General features: G+C 46.2%; 3 protein-coding genes across 3 annotated transcripts in view; 2 read left to right on the top strand and 1 right to left on the bottom strand.

Annotated features, from left to right (window-relative positions):
• The window catches only part of LOC309550274 (uncharacterized protein), a gene marked incomplete at both ends in the record, with an annotated part of 1,476,097 nt that overhangs the window by 1,416,198 nt on the left and 36,993 nt on the right, over positions 1-22,906 (top strand).
• LOC309549905 (uncharacterized protein) overlaps positions 1-22,906 on the bottom strand; it is a gene marked incomplete at both ends in the record, with an annotated part of 228,719 nt that overhangs the window by 176,945 nt on the left and 28,868 nt on the right. The gene's annotated exons all lie outside the window — the stretch shown is intronic.
• LOC309550733 (uncharacterized protein) overlaps positions 10,676-22,906 on the top strand; it is a 65,384-nt gene continuing 53,153 nt past the window's right edge. Inside the window, exon 1 of the mRNA XM_082251070.1 lies at positions 10,676-11,829. Coding sequence (XP_082107196.1) covers positions 10,736-11,827 — 1,092 coding nt within the window. The 5' untranslated portion in view covers positions 10,676-10,735 and the 3' untranslated portion in view covers positions 11,828-11,829. The remainder of the gene's footprint in view (positions 11,830-22,906) is intronic.

Here is a 22,906-nt window from a genome sequence, read left to right as displayed (position 1 = left end):
TAGATCCATCATCAATCACAACGACCGCTGCACCATCGACCCAAAAAAGAAACACTCCGCCCACGAGGAAAGCTGACTGTTGAATGCCTGCTCCGCCGGGTGACAGTTTTTACATAGGTAAGGGGCAGAGCCACCTGGTGATGTCACCTGGTGGTCCTGCCCCTTATGATGTCACCTATCCAGCATGCACCAGTCAGTTACATCAGAAAGGGGAGGGCCACCAGATGATATCACCAGGTGGTCCTTTTAAGAACTGTCAGACTGTCATTGCTTGAGGGGGGAGTGTTTTCTTTTGGGGTCCAGAGGCACAGTGGGCATTGTGAATGACGATGGATCTACATCGGGGGACATTGTTTTTTTATTTTTTTCTATAAAAGAAATTGTGAAAAATGGGCTCATAGCCTCATGTATTTTTACAATGTACGCCAAACTCATTCACATAGGGGGGCGGGATCTGGGGGCCCCCCTGTTAAAGGGGGCTACATGTTTCTGATAAGCCCCCTGCCTGCAGACCCCTACAGCCACAGGACAAGGTTGGAGGAAGAGGCCCTTGTCCCCATCAACATAGGAACAATGTGCTTTGGGGCTGGGGCTGAGCCCCCCCTGCCCCAAAGCACCCCCCATGTTGAGGGCATGTGGCCTGGTATGATTCAGGGGAGGTACTTGCTTGTCCCCCCTTTCCTGGCCTGCCAGGCTGCATGCTCGGTTAAGGGTGAGGTATAGATTTTGGGGGGACCTCATGCCATTTGTTTTTTACATTTTGTCATGGATTTCCCCTTAAAATTCACGTCAGACCCAAAGAGCCTAGTATGGATTTTGGGGGACCCCACGCCGATTTTCCCCCAATTTTTTTCTTGTCTGCATTTTTTTTTTAAAATTCTGCTGTAAGCGGGGAAGCTGACTGACAGCTCATGACTCATTTGTTGTTAAGGACGCAGCGGCCGGCTTCCCACTTCCTAACAAACTATTGACTGTGCGCTCGGCGGGATGTAAATAGTAAAAAAAAATGAAAACACCGAGTGCACAGAAAATTCGGGTGATTGGTGAAGTTCTCCTCGGCCCAAACCGCTCGCCCATCCCTAGTGGTGTTTAGAGGGAGGGAGAGGATTGTTGGAGAGGATGCATGGAGTGCATAGGTGGGAGAATACAAGGCTGAGGGTGTTATCACCAGAGTGAGTAGAAGCCTCTATTCATTGTGTATCCATTTCTTCAGGTTAAATGAGGAGGTTAGACTGAGAAGTTTGGAAGTAGCAGAAGTGTTCGTAGTAACAGGGATGATGAAGTCTCTGAGAATGATTGTGGGGATTTCAGAAGAGAGAAAGTAGGGCAGCCAGGCAGAGAAGTCATCAAGGAAAGTTAATACCGGTCCAGCGGGCGGATAGATCACAGCAATTCTAGAGGAGATTGGAGAAAATAGACGTACAGTGAGCTTCAAATGATGAGAGGGAGGAGAGTGGAGAACCTGGAAGGTGCTCTGTGAGGATAGGAGGATTCCCACTCCACCTCCCTTGTGTTCCCTAGGTCTAGATTTACACCTACTTCATTCATCTTATGGTGTTTATCAATAAATGAAGTAAACTGATCCATGTGCAAATTCATATACAACATAAAGTGCTTTGTACTCAAGATGCTGTTCCCTGCAGATCCACTGCTTCTACTTTACACCTACTTCATTAATCTTATAATATTTTCTATAAAGTAAAAACCTGTGCAAATTCATGTAATAATACAATATGTTTTGCTCAATATAGTGTTCTCTGCAAGTCCACTGCTTCCACTTTGCATCTACTTCAATTAAGTTCTGTTGCTCCAAAAAAGTCCACAAATTAATGAAAAAAGGATAAGATGTGAAATTTCTCCGTGCTCCAAACTGTGCCAGCTGTAGTGTAGCCACGCCTTCTTCCACCTCTTACACACGTGATGGTGAGGGCGCCCCCCTTAGTAGTGCTTCCCCACTCACCAGAGCAATATGACTCCCAGCTTTTCATCTACCAGAGTCACAAACATCCTTCACACTCTCCTCACCTCCGATGGCAAAGGAACTGGATCCTCCTCGCTCACTCCTGCAAGTCTGCTGCTCTTTCTGTCAGTCTCCCTCCTAGACTCGGCTTCCTCCTCCGACCGCTGTTCCAGCAGGAGCTCCGCCTCTTCATAAACACTCAGGGAGGAGAGAAAGGGGAAGGATATACGGTACATACACACAAAGCACAAGGCCGTGTTCACACTACCAGACGTTTCTAAGGGCTGCAGTTCCTCTGAGCTCCATAAGGTGGTGATCTCACTTTTACCAGACAGGAAGTCTCTGTGGAAGACAGGAAGTGATGTCAGGTACAGACAGGAAGTGATGTCATGTACAGGCAGGCCATTCCATTTAGTAGACATAGAGAGAAGACAATGCAGGATCTGGCGGCAAAGGAGGTAATACGTAGATTAACCCCTTCATGGGGATCAGTTGATGAATAATATATCTTGCTATATAAAGCTGGCCATACATGGTTCCGTTTTATTGTTCAGCCAGTGGACTAAGAGGAAAAAAACTGAAGCAATTCCCCCATCCACACATTGGAGGGGGATTGGGGAATCCTCCCTGCTGCACTATTGTATTCTGACAATGGGGGGGCGCTCCTCCGCTCTCAGAATACACAGATCAGTGATGAAGCTATTGGCTGCAGCCGCTGATCGAGTTTTATCCGGCAGTGACCACACATGGATGGAAATGTGAGCGATCCCTGCTGAACCAGCTGAAATTCCATGTATCTATGGTCACCTCCCCTCCCCCTCATCTCCTTCATTATGTAAGTCATGCTGAGATAATCTCCCATTGGCTGAGCAATATTCTCATTTGTCTCTGAGCTCCTTCTTGCTATTCCCCATCCTGCCTGTTGTTTCCTTGGATTGATTTTCTGTGTAGGGACCCCGGGTTCATCTCTTGGATGCGCTCGTCTGTTGCTTGTCCTGACCTTTATCCTGATTCTTGGATCTCCTCCTCATCTCTCCTCCATATCCTCTTACACAGCTTTTCTCCACACCTGCAGTGAACCTGGGGGGTGGAAACTTGGCACCAGCATGCAGCAAAATGCATCCCCACCATTCGCAGCTCTGGAGAAATTTGTCTGCTATTTACCCTCCGTTCCTCCGCACGTCACCTGATCACATGAGAGATTACTTTCACACATTCCTGACAGATCTCTGTATGGTAAAGGTCAAAGTTCACTCTTCAGTTTAGGAGGAGTGGGAGGTACCCAGGAACAATAATTTGGTTTGCACGGGAGCCTCATATAGAGGACGCCTTAAATCTCCCCATCCAAATGTCCCTCCATTCAGAGTCTATATGTCTGATGATATCACTCTGACCTCACAGTTCCTCCCCCCAATGTCCCTCCATCTGTCTTTTGTTTCTGATGCTCTAAGGATGTGGGCGGACCCTTGGCATCTTCATTAGCAAAGTGGGTCTGTTGGTCCTGCATTGTATGTAATGATGTCAGAGTGTCTGCAACAAGCTTTTACTCTGCGCAGTGTGGGGGTCCTGTGTGGGTAAATTATACCTCAGCCTGGGGCTTTAATCAAATGGAAACCTGAATGGTGAGGTGAGGAGGATTCTGGGAATTTCATTTGATTTTATTATTTGTGTTTAGATCTAGAGTTTTCCTCCTGTGAAGTCTGGAGATCATATGACCATCACATTGCCTCCACCTCCCTCCCTGATAGAATAGAGAAATACAAAGAAGGTTCTAGAAGTCACCAGGGAGATCATCGAGGAGAGGTGAGCGGTGCTGGGAATTCTGGGACATTATCCAGTAACAGACAAGGGATGTGTCTGGATGGTGACTGTATCATTGTGTGTGTCAGGTTCCTATAAGGTGTCAGGATGTCACTGTCTATTTCTCCATGGAGGAGTGGGAGTATTTAGAAGGACACAAGGATCTCTACAAGGACGTCATGATGGAGAACCAGCCGCCCCTCACATCACCGGGTAAGAGGAGACTTTATTGTAAAGGAGAGAGCAGTACGGAGGATCCACCTAGATCCCTCATCGTCTGATAAACACATAGAAACAATGTATTCAGTCAGTGTGTGTGTTTCCTACAGATGGATCCAGTAATGGGAACCCACCAGAGAGATGTCCCCGTCCTCTGTATTCCCGGGATTCCACACAAGAAGGTCACACCATCCCTCACCACCATCAGGTAGATGAGTGATAATTATTGGTAGTTCTGATTTATACACAGCATGTTTGTTACAATTAATGTTTTATTATATATTCAGAGTGGAATCCTCGGGGATGATAATATTGAAGTTAAAGAAGAGTATAAAGAGGAGGATGAGGAGTATGGAGTGATGAAGGAGTTTTCAGAAGGACACAAGGATATGATGGAGCCACCTAATACCAGGAACCCACCAGAGAGATGTCCCCGTCCTCTGTATTCCTGGGATTCCACACAGGAAGGTCACACCATCACTCACCATCATCAGGTAGATGAGGAACAATCACTGATAGTATCATTAGGATCTGTACATTATCTGCATTGTTACCATTGATGTCATTTTTATTATATATTCAGTGTGGAAACCTGAGAGATTCTAAAGTTGAAGTTAAAGAAGAGATAAAAGAGGAGGATGGTGAGGATGGGGTGATGGAAGAGTCAGAGTTTGTAAAAGGACACCAAGATCTGTACCAGGACACCATGGTGGAGTCATCCAGCTATAGAAAGCCATCAGTGAGATTTCCCCGTCCTCTGTATTCCTGGGATTCCACACAGGAAGATCACACCATCCCCCACCATTACAAGGTTGGTGGAACGGAGCATCTAGAACATGGACAATGGAGATGATGTGTGGATTTGTATGTGAGCTTAAAGTTTAGAGATGATATTCATTCTCATATTCTTGATTTAGAGTGGAGATCCAATCGATATAGAATTTGAGGTTAAAGCAGAAGAAGAAGAGAGGTATGTGAGGGATGATCAGCAGTCTATGGAGGAGGATGGAATAACGGGGACATTTATAGAGGAGGACACTCCTACAGAGATTAGCACAGGTGGGTCATTAACACTAAATACATTCCTCCACCCATACTGCTCACTGAGTGGTCCAGAGTCGGGCAAGGACTGGGTGATATCAGCCTGTAATCCCCTGGTCACTTTCCTGAGCTGTGTTCCCCATCCTGTATTCCTGTATTTCTCTTGGATAATCTTCCTTCTCTGTGCTGCAGATACAATCTATGTATTCAGACTGGATTTATGGAGATTCTGGGGTTCAGCTGGCAGCAAAATGTTGATTTTAACCCTAGGCTATACTAGACGTAGGCACCTGGGGTATGTGATGTGGGTCTTCTGCCCCATGCCCAACAATTCTCCCAGGGTTCCTTGCTCTGTTATTTGCTGGCTGTGCCGCGTGGAGGGATATGTCTGTATAGTCTCAGACCCAAGTCACTGAGTGCAGTCTCAGGAGATGGGAGGCAGCGGTGTGGGATCTCTGCAACGTGGACCGCATCAGGCGTTATGACGTCCCCTGACGCTATATTAAGTTTATCCTGTAAGTGTGCAAATTTCGTGTGCAATAAAGTATCACTAGCTGCACTCAGAGGCGCATTTTGCTTGCCTAAATAGTTTCATAGTAGGTAAGGTTGAGATAAGGCGCTAGTCCATCCAGTTCAACCTGTGTAAGTGTGTCAATGTCGATAATCATTTCCCATATCCATGTATGTTGTCTTCACTAAGATGCAAGTCAAAGAGTCTTTAAAAACTATCATTACTCCTTGCTGACACCACCAATTTTTGAAGAGAGTTCCACATCAGTGAAAATCCCCCTACGCAGCTTTTCCTCCAATCTCATTGTGTGGCCACGTGTCCTCTTACACTCCCTGAGACTAAATAGTTTGCTCCCTACGCTGGGATCACCATTGAGGTAATTGTATATTGCTATCATATCTCCTCCAGAGAGAATAAGTTTAGTGCTTGTAGTCTTTCCTCATAATTGAGGTTCTCCAGTCCTCTTAATAATTTTGTTGCCCTTCTCTGGACTCTTTCTGGTTCCAACACATCCTTCCTGAGGATTGGTGACCAGAACTGGACAGAATACTCCAGATGTGGCCGGACCAGAGTTTTATAAGCTGCAGGATTATAGTTTTATCTCTGGAGTAAATCCCCTTTTTATTGCATGCCAGTATTCTACTGACTTTGCTTGCTGAAACCAGACATTGCATGCTATTGCTGAGTCTGTCTTCTACTAGGACACCCAGATCTTTCTCCCATGTAGGCAGAAGTCCGGCCCGTCCGGTTCTGCTTCCCACGCCAATTCAGCCTGAAAAGGCGCCCTCACCCGCTTCTGGGTTGGGGGGACGTTTGCGCGGTTTTTCTACAACCCTGGTTGGCCCGCATTCGGGGCAGATGGGTTCAGGTAATTGTTCGATCTGGTTACATGATCGAGTTTCTCTCTCGGCCGGCGGGCAGATTTTTTCCCTCAAATCTTCGGTTATCTCTGGTGCGTTTGCAGGATCTGCGCCTGGCGGTACGGGTCCTGTGGGCCCAAGGAGTAGTGGTTCCGGTGCCTCATCGGGACAGATTTCAGGGGTTTTTACTCCAATCTGTTCACTGTGCCCAGAAAGGAGGGCAAGGTGTGTCCGATTCGGGACTTGACAGCTCTGACCCTCTGGTGCGGGTTCGCAAGTTCCGCATGGAATCCCTGCGCTCTGTGGTGGCTGCCCTGGTTCCGGGGGATTTCGGGGCCTCCATCGTTTTGAAGGATGGATTCCTTCACGTTCCCAATTTCGAGGGTCACCAGAAGTACCTTCGATTCGCCATTGCGGAGGATCATTACCAATTCGTGGCGTTACCTTTCGGTCTCGCTTCGGCTCCGCGGGGTTTCACCAAAGTGCTAGTGCCGGTCCTGGCTCTATTGCGAGCTCAGGCATCTCTGTCTTGGGGTATCTGGACGATATCCCACTTCGGTCTGCTGCCAGTCAGGACCTGGTAACCGACCTGTCCACCACGATGCGGACTCTGTAGGAGTTTGGTTGGACAATGAACATTCCTAAGTCGGCTCTATGTTCGTCGGTTCGTCTTCCCTACCTGGGAATAATTCTGGACTCTGTTCTAGCGTAGGTCTTCCTGCGAGAAGACAAGCTCAGGACGCTTCAGGACGAGGTCAGGTTCCTCAGGGACATTCAGTACTCGTCTCTCCGGACGTGCATGAGATGTCTGGGATTAATGGTCTCGGCTTTCGAGGCGATTCCCTTTGCCCAGTTTCACACGCGGGGTCTTCGATGGTGATTTTGGCCGAGTGGGACGGGCGACCGCAATCTCTGGATCTGCGGATCTCTTTGAGCCATCGCGCCTGAAGGAATCTTCTGTGGTGGCTCCGGTCCCCGGCGGTGTCGGGGGGCAAGTCTTTTCGTCCATTTTTGTGGACTGTGGTCATCACGGATGCCAGCCTGTCGGGCTGGGGTGGTGTTCTGAGCGTTCTGTCCGCCCAGGGAACTTGGTCGGAGGAGGAGTCGTCTTTTCCGATCAACATTCTGGAATTGAGGGCGATAAATCTTTGCCTTCTGCAATGGTCGGAACGGCTTCAGGGCCGTCCAGTTCGGGTTCAGACGGACAATGCCACAGCGGTTGCCTACATCAACCATCGAGGGGGCACCAGGAGTGCCCGAGCGGCTCGGGAAGTGACCGACATTCTGTCATGGGCCGAGGCGCACGTCCCGGCGATATCGGCAGTTCACATTCCGGGGGTGGAGAACTGGCAGGCGGATTATCTGAGTCGCCAGACCCTGGACCAGGGAGAATGGTCCCTCCACCCGGATGTCTTCCAGATGTTGTGTGCGAAGTGGGGTCTTCCAGATGTGGACCTGTTCGCGTCTCGTCTAAACGACAAGGTGGAAAGGTTCATGGCAAGGACGTGCGATCCGTGGGCGGACGCATCTGATGCGTTGGTGGCGCCCTGGCATCAGTATCGTCTGATGTATGTCTTTCCCCCGATTCAGCTGTTGTCCAGGTTCCTTCGCAGGTTAGCCTCGGAACCTCACACAGTGTTTTTTCTTGTGGCCCCGGACTGGCCTCGCCGGTCTTGGTACGCAGACCTCGTAAATCTGGCAGTCGACGCTCCGTGGCGTCTGCCGCTTCGAGACGGCCTTCCGTCTCAAGGGTCGGTATTCCATCCTGCCTTTCAGTCACTGGCCTTAACGGCCTGGATGTTAGAAGTCAGGTCCTGAGGGTTAGGGGTCTCTCCCCTGAGGTCATTCCCACCTTGATTAAGGCTTAAAAAGCCTCTTCAGGTTAAATTTACTACCGTACTTGGAAAGCGTACTTTTGCCTGGTGTGAGTCCAGGGGGTATTCCCCCCACTCATACTCGGTGTCGAGAGTGTTGGCTTTCCTCCAATCTGGTGTGGACCAGCGTTTGGCGCTGGCCACGATTAAGGGTCAGATTTCTGCGCTGGCCATTCTTTTCCAACGCCCGGTGGCGTCTAATTCGTTGATTCGCACCTTTTGTTCAGGGGGTGCGACATTTGGTCCCTCCTAGGAGGGAACCTTTGCCTCCATGGGACTTGAACCTTGTTCTGTCCGTGTTGCAACAGGCTCCTTTTGAGAAGATCAGGGAGATCTCATTGTCTCTGTTGTTCAAATAGGTTGCTTTTTTGGTGGCGATCACTTCGGCCCGCAGGGTGTCGGAGCTGGCGGTTTTGTCCTGCAGCTCTCCCTACTTGGTGATTCACTTGGATGAGGTGGTCCTTCGACCTAACCCTTCCTTTCTTCCGAGGAGGATCTCGGAGTTTCATCCTAATGAGGCCATTGTCTTGCCTTCGCTTTGCGCGAAGCCTAAGCTTCCAAAGGGAGTTGCCTTGCATTCCTTGGATGTTGTTCGGGCGATCAGGGTTTACCTGTCATCGACTGAATCCTTTCGCAAGTCGGATTCCCTATTCGTCCTTCCGCAGGGTCCTCGGAAGGACATGGCGGTGTCGGCTGCGACCATCGCCATGTGGATCAGACAGACCATTGAGCGTGGCTATGCTTTGAGGGGGAAGGTTCCTCCCTTCCCTGTGTAGGCGCATTCTACCAGATCTTTGAGTGCGTCTTGGGCCTGTCATCATCGGGCTTCTGTGGCCCAGGTGTGTAAGGCGGCGACTTGGTCGTCCGTTCACACCTTCTCCATCTTTTTACAAAGTGGGTGTTCTGGCATCGGCTGATGCTTCCTTTGGCCGTAAGGTTCTTAGTGCGGCGGTGCCTTAGGGACCCTTGTTTTTGGGCCCTTGGCTGTTGGGGTGTCTTACTCCTGGGTTGCTTGTTCTTTCCTGGGTTGTTGCTCCTGTTGGGCACGTTATCCTGTTGCCCAGTTGGTTCTCTTACTTTGGTAAGGTTCCTGTCTCTGATGTGGGTACTGCGTTGCTTTGTGCGCGGCTGCGTTTCCCACCCCTCATGTCTACACTGCTCTGGGACGTCCCATTGGTGAAGATTATGAAGGGGCGGCGACTGTCGGAGGACGTAAGAGAAAACGGAATTTTTGTAAAATCTTACCATAAAATTCCTTTCTCTGAGTCCTCCGACAGTCGCCGCCCCCGCCCCTCTTTTGGGGTTTTGTTTATGTACTCTACTGCTATGCTACCAAACTGAGTTGAGGATGCTGGAAGCAGGGAGGTATTGACTGAGGGGACCGCCCCCTAGGGGTGTGATATGCTAAAAGCTTTTATATTAACAAATCTTGTTGCCTAGCTACTCCTACGGAGCAAAGGTCAATACCCATTGGTGAAGATTATGAAGGGGCGGCGACTGTCAGAGGACTCAGAGAAAGGAATTTTACGGTAAGATTTTACAAAAATTCCATTTTTCTTCTCTTTAATATGACTTTCTATGTTATGATTTAGCCATCCAGGTTTATCCTTCACTCTTCTATATTTATTGCTATTGGAATGCACTGGGCGATACCTTTATTTAATGTTTCTGAAGTATTCCCATTTTTCCTCATTGTTCAATGTTTCTAGGATTCGCTCCTAATTAATGTCTTGTAGTATGGAGCGCAGTTTAGAAAAGGTGACTCGTGTGAAATTTAGTGTTCTTGTACTTCCCTCATTCCTCCTTTTCCTATGATTTATGCTGAATGTGATCATCCTGTCATTGCTAAATCCCAGGTTAGATTAAGGTCCATGAATAAAGAAATGAACTGGTAGGAGATCAGAGGACCTATTTACTAGTTACCTTGAGGGTGGAATTGTAAGATCCTCAGAGACAAAGCTGCCTGATGTGGGCTGAGTCCTGGTTTAGGGGAACCAATCTGCTGATGTCTAGTAATAATCTTTGTATTTCTATTTTAGTAGATGGACGGGTGATGGGGAAAACCTCAGAGGATTGTCTCACTTTGTCTCCAGACTGTAAAGTAGAAGATCAGGGCATCACAAAGTATAGTCCAGGAGAAAACCCGGCTACCTCAAATGTCCATCCGGCACCACACAGTGTAGATGGACCATTGTATTCATCTTATACTGAAGAACCTAATACTGTGAGGGACAGTGCTGGACCATCGTATTCCTCTTATTCTGAGGAACCTCAGACTGTGAGGGACGGTGCCGGACCATCGTATTCCTCTTATCCTGAGGAACCTCAGACTGTGAGGGACAATTCTGGACCATCGTATTCCTCTTATCCTGAGGAACCTCAGACTGTGAGGGACAGTGCTGGACCATCGTATTCCTCTTATCCCGAGGAACCTCAGACTGTGAGGGATGGTGCTGTCCTTCCCACAGATATGAGGTTTTCCTGTACTGAGTGTGGGAAGTGTTTCCATTTTAAATCTGAACTTAATGTCCATAAAAGATCTCACACAGAAAAGAAGCCATTTGCCTGTCCTGAGTGTGGAAAATGTTTTTCAGATAAGTCCAATCTATACAGACATCAGAAATCTCACACGGGTGAAAAACTGTATTCCTGTTCTGACTGTGGAAAATGTTTTGCACGAAAATCAGCACTTGTCACACATCAGACATCTCACACAGGTGAGAAGCCGTATTCTTGTCCTGAGTGTGGGAAATGTTTTTCACAGATGTCCGGTCTTTACAAACACCAGAGATCTCACACAGGTGAGAAGCCATATTCCTGTCCTGAGTGTGGAAAATGTTTTTCACAAAATTCCAGTCTTCAAATACATCAGAGGCTTCATACAGGTGAGAAGCCATATTCCTGTCCTGAGTGCGGGAAATGCTTTTCAGAGAAGTCTAGCCTTTACAGACATCGCAGATTGCACATGGGGGAGAAGCCGTATTCCTGTTCTGATTGTGGGAAATGTTTTGTACACAAATCAGAGCTTGTTACACATCAGATATCTCACAAGGGGGTGAAGTCGTATTCCTGTCCTGAGTGTGGGAAATGTTTTGCAAGAAAATCAGAACTTGCCACACATCAGATGTATCACGCAGGGGATAAGCCATACTCCTGTTCCATGTGCGGAAAATGTTTTGTACAAAAATCAGTACTTGTCATACATCAGAGATCTCACACAGGGGAGAAGCCGTATTCCTGTCCTGAGTGCAAGAAATGTTTTTCAATAAAGTCCCACCTTGGCAGACATCTGAGATCTCATACTGGGGAGAAGCCGTATTTCTGTGCTGAGTGCGGGAAATGTTTTGTAGAAAAATCAGAGCTTGTCACACATCAGAGGTCTCACACGGGGGAGAAGCCATATTCCTGTCCTGAGTGCGGGAAATGTTTTTCACGAAAGACCAATCTTTACACACATCAGAGATCCCACACGGGGGAGAAGCCATTTTCTTGTCCTGTGTGCAGAAATTATTTTTCAGTGAAGTCCAATCTTACCAGACATCAGAGATTGCACACAGGGTAGAAGTAACTTTCCTGTCCTGAGTGAGGGAATTGTTATTAACTGAAGTCCTGTCTTCCTGTACATCAGGGATCCCACACAACCCTGGAGGTGTATTAGTGCACTGAGTGCGGGAAATGTCTTCTATGAATGTTGGTGGACATGTGGGGACAGGTGATATACACCTCAGATATACTCCATGGCTGATCTTCATCATGTAAGAAACTTCATAAGGAGATCAGAGATCACCAGAGACATGGATGAAGTGTTGTCCCGTGTTGGCCATTGATAGCAGGAGAAAAATAAAAATGGAGTCCTTACCTTTCATTGGCTGAGTACATTTTGTGGTGTAAGATTTAGAGGTCTTCTTGAAAAAATCTTTTTTAACCAAAATGACACGCATTTTCCCAGCTGTGATGAATGTTGGTAGTTTTATTTCATACATTGCGTTTCTAGAATTGTCTTTTTCACCTAGTGGCCATAATGTGGTATTACGTTATTTTTCCCGATTTAAGTGTTTCAGGAAAAGTACCCCATCATGCAATGCCAAGCTGCGGTTTCCAAAGCAAGCAAAATACTTTCTTGTATAAGAGAGGCATGGACTCCAGAGAGAGAGATATCATCTGTACAAATCATTAGTAAGACCTCATCTGGAATATGCAGTTCAGTTTTGGGCTCCAGTTCTTAAAAAGGATATCAGGGAACTGGAGAAAGTGCAGAGAAGGGCAACCAAACTGATAAGAGGCATGGAGGAGCTCAGCTATGAGAAAAGATTAGAGGAACTGAATGTATTCTCTCTTGAGAAGAGGAGATAAAGGGGGGATATGATCAACATGTATAATACATAAGGGGGGATATGATCACCATGTATAAATACATAAGGGGGGATATGATCACCATGTATAATACATAAGGGGGGATATGATCACCATGTAAAAATACATAAGGGGGGTATGATCTCAATGTATAAATACATAAGGGGGGTATGATCTCCATGTATAAATACATAAGGGGGATATGATCTCCATGTATAAATACATAAGGGGAGATATGATCTCCATGTATAAATACATAAGGGGGTATATGATCACATGTATAAATACATAAGGGGGGATATGATCACCATGTATAAATACATGAGGGGGGATATGATCACCACGTATAAATACATAAGGGGGGATATGATCTCCTTGTATAAATACATAAGGGGGATATTATCTCCATGTATAAATACATAGAGGGGATATGATCTCCATGTATAAATACATAAGGGGGGGATATGATCTCTATGTATAAATACATAAGGGGGATATGATCACCGTGTATAAATACATAAGGGGGGATGTGATCTCCATGTATAATACATAAGGGGGGATATGATCACCATGTATAATACATAAGGGGGGATATGATCACCGTGTATAAATACGTAAGGGGTCCACATAGTGAACTTGGTGTTGAGTTGTTCACTTTAAGGTCATCACAGAGGACAAGGGGGCGCTCTTTACGTCTAGAGGAAAACGGATTTAGTCTCCAAATATGGAAAGGTTTCTTCACAGTAAGAGCTGTGAAAATGTGGAATAGACTCCCTCCAGAGGTGGTTCTGGCCAGCTCAGTAGATTGCTTTAAAAAAGTCCTGGATTCTTTCCTGGGTGTATATAATATAAATGGGTACTAATATTTATAGGTAAAGTTGATCCAGGGAATATCCGATTGCCTCTCGGGGGATCAGGAAGGAATTTTCCCCCTGCTGTAGTAAATTGGATCATGCTTTGCTGGGGGTTTTTCGCCTTCCTCTGGATCAACTGCGGGTATAGGATTGTGTATATGGGATTGTATGGTTGGGTTTTCTGTTTTATTTTGTATTAGTTGAGCCAGATGGACTTGTTTTTGTCTTTTTTCAACCTGACTAACTATGTAACTATGTATGTAACTAGATGGAGCTGCATTCAAAGGAAATGTTAATTAAAAATACTGCCAGAATTTATTATCCTTGTCATATTCGTCCAACAATTTTTTATAAATCTACCTCTGAAGCTGGATACACACTATACAAGTTTTGTTGTTAGATTTCCTTTAGATTTACCTCCAACTATGTAGTGCAGGGGCCGACCTGACTGCATACACATTGAAAGTGTTTAGATTTGACCTCCTATTATACGGTTTTGGTAAATCTAAAGGAAAAAGTCTAAAGATAATTGTATAGTGTGTATGGCCCATTGGTTTTCTTCAGCAAAGGTGGTTTTTAAGCAATAACTTATCATAATCATGCATTTAATATCTTTTTGTTTTTTTATTTCGAACATGTAAAAAACAAAATCAAAATAAAAGAAGTAATTATTCAGTAGTAGACAATCACAAAAAAATGATTTACAAAAGAAGACAAAAAAAAACTATAAAGAATAATTTAGTTTACATATCCGAAAAGGAATGGGAAGAAGTACAAACTTATGTAATCCCACCCCTTCTCCATAAATTATAATAAACTATTCAATGTCCCATCACTATAAAGTCATGTAATAATTAACTACTTGCTGACTGCCAGCAGTACATATACTGCAGCAAGTCGGCACTACCTGTACGTTGCTTCACGCAATAGCCAGCAGGGGGCGCAGGCAACCACCCGCGATCGCTCCCCACAGCAGTCTGCCGATGTAAACAAGGCAGACCGCCGTTCTGTCACAGATGAACACAGGGATCCTGTGTTACTGCTATTTAGAAACATGGATCTCTGTGTTCATCTGGGGAGTCCATCTCCCATACAGTTAGAAAGCACCCCCTAGGGACACATTTAACCCTTTGATTGCCCCTGGTGTTAACCCCTTCCCTGCCAGTGTCATTAGTACAGTAACGGTGCACAGGGCTTTTTTTCTCAGAGAATAGGTGCAGGAACTCCTCCCTTCTGAGTCACCCCTTGACTCCGTCCCCTACCAACCTCCGTTCCTCGGTTTCACCTCTTACCCACCTCCCAGTACCAGCCCTTTTAGAGAATTACCAAGAAAGGCAATATAATAGATCTAGAAACAATGGACACCCCAGCGACAATAGATCCACCCCTGCTACAATGGACTTCCAACAGCCAGCATCAATAGACCCTCCAGCAGCCAGCAACATTAGACCCCTCCCTCAACAGTAGATCCCTCCCAGCAATGATTGATGCCCTGCAACATAAGACCCACCCCAGCAACAATAGATACCCCACCAACAACAGACTTCCCCAGCAACAATAGATCCTCTGCGCAAATAGATCCCCTCCAGCAATACTAGATTACCCAGTAGCCAGCATCAATAGACCCTCCAGCAGCAAGCGGCAAAGACCTCTACCTAAACAATAAATCCCTCCCAGCAACAACTGACCCACCAGCAACTTAAGACCCACCCCAGTAACAATACTTTCCCCATGAGCAACAGAAGACCTCCCCAGCAACTATAGACCCCCATCCTCTGCAAAAATAGATCCCCTCCAGCAACAATTGATTGCCTATTAGCCAGCATCATCAGATCCACCAGCACACCTGAGCATCCCTTGCCATTACATACATTCAGTTCTGGAGGTGCCAGAACTGCATTCCCCTGCGTTCCCGCTGAAAAAAAGCCCCGACGGTGCATATTTTTAGCACTGATTACTGTAGTAATGTCACTGGTCCCCCCGAAAGTGTCAAAAATGTCAGTTAGGGGTCCGATCTGTCCGCCACAATGTCGCAGTCCTCCAAAAAAATTTGCAGATTGCCGCCACTACTAGTAAAAAAAAAAAAAAAAAAAAAGTCCATAAATCTTTCCTTTAGTTTGTAGACACGATACCTTTTGCACAAACCAATTGATAGACGCTTATTGGGATTTTTTTTACCAAAAGTATGTAGTAGAATACAAATTGGCTGAAAATGATGAAGATATTTAATTTATATTGGATGTTTTATAGCAAAAAGTAAAAAAAAATTGTTTGATTTTTTTTCAAAATGGTTGGTCTTTTTTTGTTTCTAGCGCAAAAAAATAAAAACCGCAGAGGTGATTAAATACCACCAAAAGAAAGCTCTATTTTTGGGGAAAAAAAGGACATCAATTTTATTTGTGTACAGCGTCGCACGACCGCGCAATTGTCAGTTATAATAATGCAGTACCAAATTGCAAAAAAATGGCCTGGTCATTAAGGGGGTAAAACCTTCTGGTCCATAAGTGGTTAATAAAAATTTCAACTATACTGTAATATTCTAATTACCAATAATGTAATTACACACTCATACACATATATGGATACATACATGCACACATACACACCCAAATAAAACTAAATAAAAACAAAAAAAACTCAATCACAATATAAATAAAAAAAAAACAATAAACACGCAATAAAAGTTCAAACACTTTCATTTTTTAAAGGAGGGGGTTTGGTGTGAGCCACCAACTTAACCTGCGCAAATGGATGTGATAAATTATATACTACTGAATTATTATTATTATTATTATTAAGGATTTCTATAGCGCCAGCAGTTTACGCAGCGCTTTACAATATTAGAGGGAGACAATACATTTACAATAAAATATAAGAGGATTAAGAGGGCCCTGCTCAGAAGAGCTTACAATCTAATGGGGTGGGGCAGGTGTTACAAGAGGTAAGAGTAGGGAATGAGCTGATGGCAGATTAGTTGGTGGTGTGATAGGCTTCCCTAGTTTTCAGGGATCGCCTGAAAGAAGCTAGAGTACTGCGGTACGCTACTGCGCATGTGCGGCGCCTCGGGAACGAGGCTTGGCTCTCGCGCATGCGCAGTGGAAATGCGGCGCATGCGCAGTAGGTCGGCTTCGGCGGCGATCTCTGATGACGTCACCAGGCGCCATATTTAAACTCTCAGAACTGTCAGCAGTTCTGTGTTTATACACGCTGCTGATGCTTGTAGCCTGTGCTATTGCCAGCTGATTTTTTCTTCCTGGAAGATCCTTTTGCTGCATTGCTGCCGCTCTGCTTGGTTTCCCACCTGGTTCCTGGTGAGTAACTGGCCCCAGTTTGGGAGCTTCCCCCCCTCCTTCTCCCCCCATTGCTTCATGGTTTCTGACATCGCTGTCCGGCTCATCCCTGTAGGTCAGCGCCAGAATGGAAGCTACTTTGCCCTCCGGTGGTCAGCCCGCCCTTAACATGTATTGGGGGCTTCTTAGTGGGGGTGCGGGTTACAGGGGGGGGATTGGAACTCAGGTGTTCCTAGCTTCCTGTCTGTGTTTCTTTTGTTTCTGTTTTGTTTCAGCCCTTCTCGTTCAGAGACTAGGCACTCTTCTCAAAGAAGCGAAAGGCGTTCGAGTTCCCGCCACCGGCACTCTTTTGGGAAATCCCGATCAGGCTCCCATCATCATAAAAGAGCGTCCACATCAGCCAGTCACTCTCGAAAACCTGAAAAAGCAGGTTGTTGGGGCTGTGGCGCCAGTGTCCCTGAAAGGAAGTCCCTCTGTGACAGGTGTTTCTCCCAGGCTGCGGGAGAAAGGGATACTTCCGATCAACGTATTGAAGCCCTGGTTAAAAGGGTAGTGAATGACTCTTTAGCCGAGATGGGTGTCAGTCAATCTCAAGGCTCTGCAACAGCTCCCCCAAGCCCTTCCCCTGTAACGCTTCAAGTACAGGAAGATTTTGAGTCTGCCCATACGAGCCATCAGTCGATGCTCTTGTCAGGTAGCGACTCCGAAGCTGAGGATCCCTGCCTGTGTTTTGAGTATGCCTTGGTGCCTTCTCTGGTAAAAGCGGTCAGGGAGACCTTAAACTGGGAGGAGTCAGCTGTTCCCCCTCCCAAACAAAAGAAGAACTTTAAACAGCTCAATAAGGAGCGTGTTAATTTTCCCTTCCTTGGAGAGTTGGGAGAAATTATCTCAGAGGAGTGGAGAAAGGTGGAACGAAAGAATTCCTTAGTCTCTAAGATGGCCAAACTATACCCTTTTAAAGAGGAAGATGTTAAAAATCTTGAGTCTCCTCCTTTAGTAGACGCAGCAGTGATGAGACTGGTCAAGCACGTGACCCTTCCCCTAGAGGATACGGTCTCGTTTAAGGATCCGCTGGATCGAAGGATGGACTCCGATTTGAAAAGGATCTACCTCACGGCAGGTATGGCCTGCAAGCCAGCCCTGGCCTTAGCCGCTCTATCTAAGGCCATGGAATCTTGGGCTGACGTGGTGGATGAATCTGTCAGATCAGTGTCGGAGGAGGTTGCCAGAAGTTCCAATCCAGGAGCTTAGGGGAGGCTTCTATAGATCTGATCCATCTGTTGGCAAGAGTTATGCTGTCCTCAGTCACGGCTAAGAGAGCCCTATGGCTCCGCCCTTGGGTTGCTGATCCGGCATCAAAGCAAGTCTGGTGCCGCATTCCCTTTGAGGGGTCCTCCCTTTTCGGGAACAAGCTCGACGAGGCCATAACTCGTGCTACGGGCGGAAAGTCTGGGTTTCTTCCCCAGGATCGGCGCCAGTTTAATATCAAGAAGGGACAGTCTAGTAGGAAGTTTGTCCCCGATCGGGCCAGGGAGACTCGTACTTATAGACCTGGTCGAGAATTCAACCGAAATTGGAGGTCCAAACAGTCTTCCAGGAAGACGGCAAAGAATGTCTCCTCAGGTGACCGCGAGCCCACTAAGTCTTTTTGAAGTTGGGACCGCTCAGGCATGCCAAGTGGGAGCGCGTCTACGCTCCTTCCATCATGTCTGGGCGGCTTCGATTCAGGACCCCTGGGCCGTCAGGACCGTGTCTTCAGGTCACAAGTGGGTCTTCAAAGAGATGCCAGGCTCAAGATTCCTGCCTACTGCTCTACCATCCCTAGAAGAAAGGCGTCAAATTTTATATTCCTACGTCGAGTCTCTCATTGCTCAAGGGGCTGTCATCTCCGTTCCAGAGTCCGAGCGAGGCCAAGGAATATACTCTCCGCTTTTTCTGGTTCAAAAGAAAAACGGATCGTGGAGACCAGTCATAGACCTGACTTTTTTGAACCAATTTATAAAAAAAGAGAGATTCAAGATGGAGACCTTGCTATCCATACAGCAAGCAGTTCAGCCGGCCGATTGGATGGTGTCCATCGACTTGAAGGACGCCTACTTTCATGTCCCTGTGGCAGAAGATTTTCAAAGGTATCTCCGGTTCACAGTGGGCGGCTCACATCTTCAATTTATCTGTCTCCCATTCGGGCTCTCCACATCTCCACGGACCTTTTCAAAAAAATCTTATTGGCCGTGGTAGCTCTACTGAGAACGAGAGGTATTCGGCTCCACCATTATTTGGACGGCTTTCTCCTGTTGTCCCAAGACAGAGATCAACTCTTAGTTCATCTAGAACAGGTCGTGTCTACTCTCCAGAAGTTTGGTTGGCTACTGAACGAAGAGAAGAGCCACTTAACTCCAACACAGTCCCTGGTTTACCTTGGCGCCCTGTTCGACACGGTGAAGGCAACTATCTCCCTTCCAGAAGAGAAGATAGGTACAGTCCGAGACAGGGTTCGCTTTGCCCTCTCATCTTCAGGCACGCCAATGCCTGAAGGTGATCAGGACTATGGTCATAGTAGTCCCCATGGTGAAGTGGGCCCTGTGGAGGATGAGACCCTTTCAGAAGGGATTCCTGCAACAGTGGGATACGTGGCATCTGGATCAACTCCTCTTCCTAACTCCAGCCATGAGAGCGAGTCTCCCTTGGTGGTTATGCAGAGGCCACCTGCCGAACTGCCACTCTCTGAAACCAGCTCCGTGGGTAGTGATCACCTCGGACGCCAGCAACATAGGCTGGGGTGCCTTCTGTCTGTCGGATGTGGCTCAGGGCAGGTGGAGTTTTCCTACTCGAGGGATAGTATCCAACGTACTGGAACTTCGAGCAGCATTCCAAGCTCTAAGAGCATTCTCTCATCTGACAAAGGACCAACCTGTCATGTTACGGCTGGACAACAGCTCAGCAGTAGCATATGTGAGGAAGCAGGGGGGAACGCGCAGCTGGTCCCTATTGAGGGAAGTGGAACCGATCATGTCATGGGCACAAAGAAATCTCTCAGATCTGTCGGCGGTCTATGTTCCAGGAGTCCAGAATGTCCAAGCGGATTTTTTGTCCAGAGTAGACCTGGACAACAACGAGTGGTCCCTTCACAGGGAAGTATTCGACTGGATTCTGTCATTGGGGTTCTCCCCAGAAGTAGACCTCTTCGCCTCCCCCTGCAACCACAAGCTGCCGAAATACTACACAAGGTTCAGAGATCCCCAGGCATTCGGGTTGGACGCCCTCTCGGATCAGTGGAGATTCCACAGGGCATACGCCTTCCCACCAGTTCCGATTGTGTTACAATTCCTTCGGAGACTCAGGTCGGAGCCAGTGGAGGTAGTGGCGGTGATTCCCTTCTGGCCCAACAGGCCATGGTTTCCCCTTCTGATGCTACTCAGTGTCCGAGACCCAATCCAACTGCCCTTCAGACCGGATCTGTTGTCCCAGGGATCTGTACTCCATCCATGCCTGGCTCGCCTACATCTGAGGGTTTGGATGTTGAAAGGAGGAGGTTGCAGGCTTTAGGTTGTCCGGAAGTTGCAATTTCTACGTTACTCAGTGCTAGAAGAAACTCAACAAATAGAGTCTATCAGAGAATCTGGTCAAGGTTTTCTTCACAGTTGGCTGCAAGGCCTGATCCTCAGTCCTCCATTAAGATCCAGGACGTGCTGAGCTTCCTACAATCAGGTTTAGATCTACCACTCTCTGTGAGTTCCCTCAGGGTCCAAGTTTCGGCTATCTCAGCTTTCACGGGTATCTCCTGGGCCAGTCATGCCTTAATACGACAGTTCTTTAAGGGAGCAGTGAGAATTAGGCCTCAAAGAAAGCCTAGGTTTCCCAAGTGGGACCTGCCTCTAGTACTGGATTTCCTGTCAGATCGTATCCAAGACACGTCTGAGTCCATTACCATAAAGGAACTTACTCTGATGACAGTGTTTCTAGTAGCTGTGGTACTTATTCCCATGTTGGATGCGAGACCAAAAGTGACCTCTGTCTTCCACGAAAACGTCGAAACTGTGTTACCAACCTTCAGACAAGGGGAAGACTCTCCGGTTCATCCACTGGATGTTGGGAATTGTATTAGGAAATATCTGGAAGCCACATCTTCTTTCAGAAAGTCGGAGTATCTTTTTGTTACCTTCTATGGCAAAAACAAAGGTTCAAGGGCCTCTACGAGATCTATCTCCTCATGGATCATTCAAACCATCCAGTGGGCTTATAGGGCTACGGGCTTGACCCCTCCAGCAGTAGTCACAGCTCATTCGACGCGGAGCATTTCTACCTCGTGGGCAGTTTCCAGACACGTGGCTCCTGATGTTATCTGTAGAGCAGGGGCATGGTCCTCTATTAACACATTTTTGTCCCACTACTGTGTTGAGCCAGCGGCTCTTTCTTCTGTGAATTTTTGTTTGCAAGTCTTGTCTGTTGACAAAGTGAATTAAACTTTTTTCTGTTCAGCACCTGCCCACCCTGTGTGTACGGCGAGTTATTTCCCGATACGTATGCTGCCATGGAGTCTGTCAGGAAAATTTATATCAAATACTTACCGTAATTTTCCTTTCCTGATGGACTCCATGGCAGCAGGAGTTCCCTCCCAGATTTCTGTGGAGGATAGTTACAGAACACGTGTGCTGAACAGGTGCAAAGATTTATGGGAGTGAGGTCCTATGGGTAGGTTTGGAGGCGGGGCCAAACCCGATACGTATGCTGCCATGGAGTCCATCAGGAAAGGAAAATTACGGTAAGTATTTGATATAAATTTTCCGTTATTCCCCTTAGATTATAACTCATGTCCCTTGAAAGAAATCGTTTTTGTATATTTCCAGGTAATAAATTGTTTTTTGCTGTAAATATTATTTGTTCAGTGTGTAATTGCAGCGTCACGTGTCCATTTTAGGAGTTGTAACTCTAAGAATAATGAGTTTGTGTGATCCCTTTATCCTGCCCCAGAAATATTCCGTATTGCTTTCTTTTGCAGTATGATCAATGGAAATATTCTGTATTACGATCAATGGAAATAGTCTGTATTCCGATCAATGGAAATATTTTGTATTCTGATCAATGGAAGTATTCTGTATTCCGATCAATGGAAACATTCTGTATTCTGTACTCCGATCAATGGAAATATTCTGTAGTCCGATCAATGGAAATAGTCTGTATTCCGATCAATGGAAACATTCTGTACTCCAATCAATGGAAACATTCTGTACTCCAATCAATGGAAATAGTCTGTATTCCGATCAATGGAAATAGTCTGTATTCCGATCAATGGAAATAGTCTGTATTCCGATCAATGGAAATATTCTGTATTCCGATCAATGGAAACATTCTGTATTCCGATCAATGGAAATATTCTGTATTCCGATCAATGGAAATAGTCTGCACTCCGATCAATGGAAATAGTCTGCACTCCGATCAATGGAAATAGTCTGTATTCCGATCAATGGAAATAGTCTGTATTGCGATCAATGGAAACATTCTGTACTCCAATCAATGGAAATAGTCTGTACTCCGATCAATGGAAATAGTCTGTATTCCGATCAATGGAAATAGTCTGTATTCCGATCAATGGAAATATTCTGTATTCCGATCAATGGAAACATTCTGTATTCCGATCAATGGAAATATTCTGTATTCCGATCAATGGAAATAGTCTGTATTCCGATCAATGGAAATATTCTGTATTCCGATCAATGAAAACATTCTGTATTGCGATCAATGGAAACATTCTGTATTCTGATCAATGGAAACATTCTGTATTCTGTACTCCGATCAATGGAAATAGTCTGCACTCCGATCAATGGAAATAGTCTGCATTCCGATCAATGGAAATATTCTGTATTCCGATCAATGGAAATAGTCTGTATTCCGGTCAATGGAAATATTCTGTATTCCGATCAATGGAAATAGTCTGTATTCCGATCAATGAAAATAGTCTGTATTCCGATCTATGGAAACATTCTGTATTCCGATCAATGAAAACATTCTGTATTCCGATCAATGGAAATAGTCTGTATTCCGATCTATGGAAACCTTCTGTATTCCGATCAATGAAAACATTCTGTATTCCGATCAATGGAAATAGTCTGTATTCCGATCAATGAAAATAGTCTGTATTCCGAT

Source organism: Pelophylax lessonae, assembly GCF_965119305.1.
Source record: "Pelophylax lessonae genome assembly, chromosome: 3".
Taxonomy (NCBI): Eukaryota; Metazoa; Chordata; class Amphibia; order Anura; family Ranidae; genus Pelophylax; species Pelophylax lessonae.
This window is presented reverse-complemented; position numbering and strand designations above follow the sequence as displayed.